The 5,112-nt window shown below is 26.7% G+C and overlaps 1 protein-coding gene across 4 annotated transcripts in view; it reads right to left on the bottom strand.

Moving 5' to 3' along the window:
• The window catches only part of LOC107456946 (zinc finger CCCH domain-containing protein 13), a 51,615-nt gene that overhangs the window by 42,553 nt on the left and 3,950 nt on the right, over positions 1-5,112 (bottom strand). For all 4 annotated transcript variants that reach the window (XM_071181125.1, XM_071181126.1, XM_043044809.2 and 1 more), the window contains exon 3: positions 1,832-1,971. In XM_071181125.1, coding sequence (XP_071037226.1) covers positions 1,832-1,971 — 140 coding nt within the window. The remainder of the gene's footprint in view (positions 1-1,831; positions 1,972-5,112) is intronic.

Raw genomic sequence — 5,112 nt, 5'->3', positions numbered from 1 at the left:
AAAGTGCACATTTATTAAAGTTTAAAACTGATTGTCGCTAAAGCTTTTATTTTATTGTAAAGTTAAGCAAGTTCTCTTTAAAACAAGAGCTGTAACATCTCTGATATTTTTAGTTTGATTTTTTCAGATCAATTGTCGGCAGTTCCAGAGGTCTCTTCATTGAACTTGAGTCCATTGTTTAAATCTTCTCTTCCTATTGAACTCACTGAATCCGAGACTGAGTTTGTTGTTAGATGCATTAAACACACATTCACTAATTACATTGTGTTGCAGGTAAGAAATCTTTTTTGTAGTTGAACCTCAGTCATATCTCCTGGGACCATTAACTGCAAACAATAGAAAGTTTGTATTGCAGACAGAAAATTGTTTCAAAGCGATTGCAAATATTCATTGTTGGCAATGGTATTGGATCTGTACTTCATCAGTTTCTGCAATATAGCAAGTTTTATGAACTGATGCATAAACATCAAATGTGATGTTTGAGGTATTTTCACCAAATTATTAGTTTTTAACTATTGGTATAATTTCTGACCCCGCAGCAGAATCGTGGCGGCGCTGTCGCAGAACAATACCGAATTCTTGCAGAAAGATTTTTCTTTTGTAAAGTAAAAAAATTTGTCTTTTTTTTTCTGCAGAAAGTTTTGAAAGGTTTTATCTTTTCTTCAGAATTATATTTAAAATATACCTTTCTCGTGCATCCGAGTGGAAATTTTTTTTTCTATTTTTATTTGAGAACAATGAAAAATAAAGATTAATGAAGGAAAAAATTTGGTTTCTTTTCTGCGGAAATTTTCGAAAGATTTTATCTTTTCTTCAGAATTATATTTAAAATATACCTTTCTCGTGCATCCGAGTGGAAATTTTTTTTTCTATTTTTATTTGAGAACAATGAAAAATAAAGATTAATGAAGGAAAAAATTTGGTTTTCTTTTCTGCGGAAATTTTGATTCCAATTTTTTTACTATTGATTTCCCCACAGTTTTAAAATCCGATATTTTTAATATTATATTATTAAATAGAACAACTGAATCTCGAAATGAAAACGCGCATTTAGTAACCTTTTTTTGAAGAGTCCCATTAACGTGATTTCGTCATCGATCTTTATTTTCTGTGTTACTGCTATGGATTTCACGATTTATTCATTATTTTTTAAATGAGATGATGATGATCCACAAAATGCGAAAAAGTAAATAATTAGTGTGTTTTCCCCCTACAAAATGTGAGAATATGGCCCATAATATTAGAATTTAAAAAAATATAACATATTTAATTAAACAAATATTTCATTAGATCCAAAAAGTTTCCTTTTTTTATTTTCTTTTGAAGTTGATGCTTTTGTTACTTTAATTTAGTAACATGTATATTTGTTATTTTGAAAAGAATCTTGCAGAAAGATATTAGCATTAGAGAGGCATTTGGCAGAAAGTCAGAAGATATTCTGCCACAGGGATGGTAAATAGTTGTTATTTTCTCACCTATTTGGCAATAGTCTGATAAGATAAGTATTTAGGGAAGTTCTGTTTCATTTTCTTAATTTAAATGGAACTCAAGGTTTTTGTGTGGTCGTATCATCAAAAGAAATGAGAAAAATAAAAAAAAATATTGTAAGACTGATTTTAGGAATGGATATAGCATGAACCTTAGATTAGAAATAAAGCTTAAAAATGATATAAAATCTAGTATCAAAAACAAATGTTTGCCCTACACTACTGATTATTTAGATCTTTAATCAAGATTTAAAGCTCCTTTTAAAACAGATCTCCAATATTTGATTTAAAAAAAAATGTGTCAACAAACTGACATTACAAAGTTAAGTAACCCAAAGCATTACTTTTCAGTTTTATTAGGTCGTCTAGAAGCATTTGGAGGTGGGAAGGCTTCATGCTTGTATCTGCAAGTATTGCCATATGAACAACTTCCAGTACGTTCCCAGTTTCTACACCTGTCTTCGTGATCTGGCCTGCTACGACGCTGAAAAATTACAATAAACGTAAACAAAATGTAAATCTCATTTTAAATAGCTATATACCATTTGAGATATTAGAAGTCTAATTTATAAAAAATATTCTACATTTGAAAAGTTTCCTCCCTGAATAATTAGAAGAAAAATTGCTTTCCTTGCTATATAGAAATCAGCTCCTATCTTGAACTGAATTTAAAATTTGAAGTTTAAGGGTTAAAACATTTGTTTTGCAACATTTAAAGTTATTTTAATTATGAATTATATCATTCAATTAAATAAAAAGTCACAAAACTGCTTCTTGGCAGATCTGATGCTGAAAATTTAAATAAAAATAAAATGCAGACTACTTTTTAAATAGCTCTTTTAACCACTTGTGGTAAAATAAAATTCATATGAATCATAATTGAATTCATATGAGTCAAATTCACTGAATAATAAAAAGAAAAATTGTTTAACTATGCTAAATAGAAACCAGATCATATCTTGAACTAATTTAAAGTTTCAATTATAAATTAATATCTGTAATTACTTAAATAATTACAAAACTGCACAGAATACAAAACTACATATATAGATATATACAGTACAGAACCCGTTATCCGGAATTCCGAAAACCGGAAAACCAAAAAACCAGAACAAAATTCAATAAATTTTCCTGCCATTTTTAAAAAAAAAAATTTTTTTTTCCTCATAAAATTTTAGGATTTTTCTTTCTTTTTTGCAAGATGTTTACCTTACAGTCATTTTGGAAATAATCATTAGTGTATTACATTATCGTTTTTTCTTCTTTTTAAGATTATAATCTTAAAAAGAAGTATTATTAATTATACTTCCACCAAATATTTTTTTTAGTTGGGTTTAACAATAAAAAAAAACGGCTTTTTGTAGCGATTCAGAAAACCGGAAAAATCAGTTATCCGGAATAGCGATGGTCCCGATCGTTCCGGATAATCGGTTCCCTACTGTATCTACATAGTGGTTGGAATAACTACGTTATTTTTGCAGTTTACTACAACTTCATCTACTTTGTTAAAAATTTAATTAACAACTACTTTTTTTTAAAAATATAGTTACTACACGGTACTTTCGAAACGGAGTAACTACTTATAAAACTTTGCTGAAAAACTTAATTTATACAAATATTCAAAATGTTTTTGAATAAAAAATTTTCTTATATTAAACATAAAGAATTATTAAGAAATATTTAGTCATATTTACATGAGCCAGTTTGTTATGCTAAAACATTTTTTTCTGAACATGTTCAATTAGCTTTCACCTTTTTATGCTTTTCTCAACAGAGAATATTTAATTTAAGAAAAGCTAGGAAATTATCAAACACTTGCAATTTTGTTAAGCCTTTCATATTCTTTAATTTACTCTATGAAATTAAATACATCAAAAGCCATGTTCCCTTCTTTGAAATAACATCACTGTTTCACAAGTGGACATTCGCATGTGAAAGCGTAACCAAAGAGATAAATTATCTACTATTCGTAATGGCTTGTTCAGAGTTCTCCTTAGGAATAAAAAAGGGCAGGGTGCTTCTTCATAGGAAAAGGCATTTCGAATTTTAAAACTGCACTCACTTAACACTGCAAAAATTTATCAAATTGTATAATATTGTGTAATAATTGAATTTGATCCTCAAAATTTTTTAAATTACCCTCTTATACCATTTTATGTATAAATTTCAAAAAGTAAATCTCACACATTATCAAAACAAGAGAAAAATTTGTTGTTTATTAAATATAACTACAGGCCTCCCAAAAGAAAATCTCTGAGCATAAATTCTTTTCAAAATAAAATAAACTAAAAAAATATTATAAAAAAATTAAATTAAATTTTATAAATATAATTATGAAAAAAAGGAACATTTAAAGGTGCATTAAAGATAGGTACTTATTTAAATAGTTTTAAAATTCAAAATCACTTAAAAATTTATTAATGTACTCCCTCCTCTTGAAAAAAAAAAGAGATACTTACAAAACTTTATCCTAACAATGTAAGTATTTGTAATAGTAAGAAAAATTAAAATTATAAACACAGATAATTTTATCAGTACAGTAAGTAATAATTATTTAAACAATGAGTTATTTATATTTTGTAATGGAATAAGAGTAAAAAGGTAGTGTTTTTATGGGATGGTGGTTTATTTTCACAAAAAGGGCAAAGAAGGGGCATTTATAGAGAGTAAAGGGCTGTTAAGACGAGCTGCCCTTCTAAAAACACTTAGGTAGAACACCGGCTAGTTTATTAAATATTAGATATATGGGATTCTAGATATCTATTTCTTGTTAATGCTCAGTCGCAGGGACCTTTTCATTGTGTCCAGTAACAGCCTCGTGAAGATTTGTGTTTATAAAAGTCAAAAAATTAGCTGCATTAGAACCTTGTTTCTTTACTAAACTAATGTTAAAAGTAGTTGCCAGGAATTGCTACAAACCAGGGTTCGTGATTTTTTTTGATTTTTTTAAAAAAAAAATCAAAAAAATCAGATTATTTTTATTTAAATCGGATTTTTTTGATTTAAATCAGATTTTTTTTATTTTTATTTAAATACACCATAAGAGCTTTAATTTATGATAAAAAAAACTTTATAAATGGTTAATCAAAATTAAATTAATATTAAAACTATATTACAACAATATTTTAGAAGCTCTAACTTACTAAAATAATTCTTCATTATAATGCATAGCGACCATTTTGATACAAAGGCATGATTGAAATTAAAAGACAAGATAAAATAGATAATTTAAAGAATACTACTTTAACTAATAACACAAAGTTTCAATTAGCACAGCATAATTTTAATTTAAAATTGTGATCTCTTTTTTTTCTCATGATTTATAAAATGGCAAAATAAATGCAACAGATTGTGTTTATAAATGTTGTTATTCATCAAAAAATAAATATTCAATCTATATATTTTTATGTTAAAATATTCATTTTTAATCCTTTATCAAAATACATAAGTTAAGCTAAAAAACATTTTTAAAAAAATCTATGTACTCATTGGAATTTTTTTTCACAAAAGAAAATCTGATAATTTCAAAGATACCGTAAACATATTATGAGAAGAAAAATAAAAACCAGTTAATAACCCTACTGCTTCAAATAGACTTTGATAGGGAAGAATGACACTATATCAG

Source organism: Parasteatoda tepidariorum, chromosome 5, assembly GCF_043381705.1.
Source record: "Parasteatoda tepidariorum isolate YZ-2023 chromosome 5, CAS_Ptep_4.0, whole genome shotgun sequence".
Lineage (NCBI taxonomy): Eukaryota > Metazoa > Arthropoda > Arachnida > Araneae > Theridiidae > Parasteatoda > Parasteatoda tepidariorum.
Note: the sequence above shows the minus strand (reverse complement) of the source record. Positions and strands in the feature narration are given on the sequence as shown.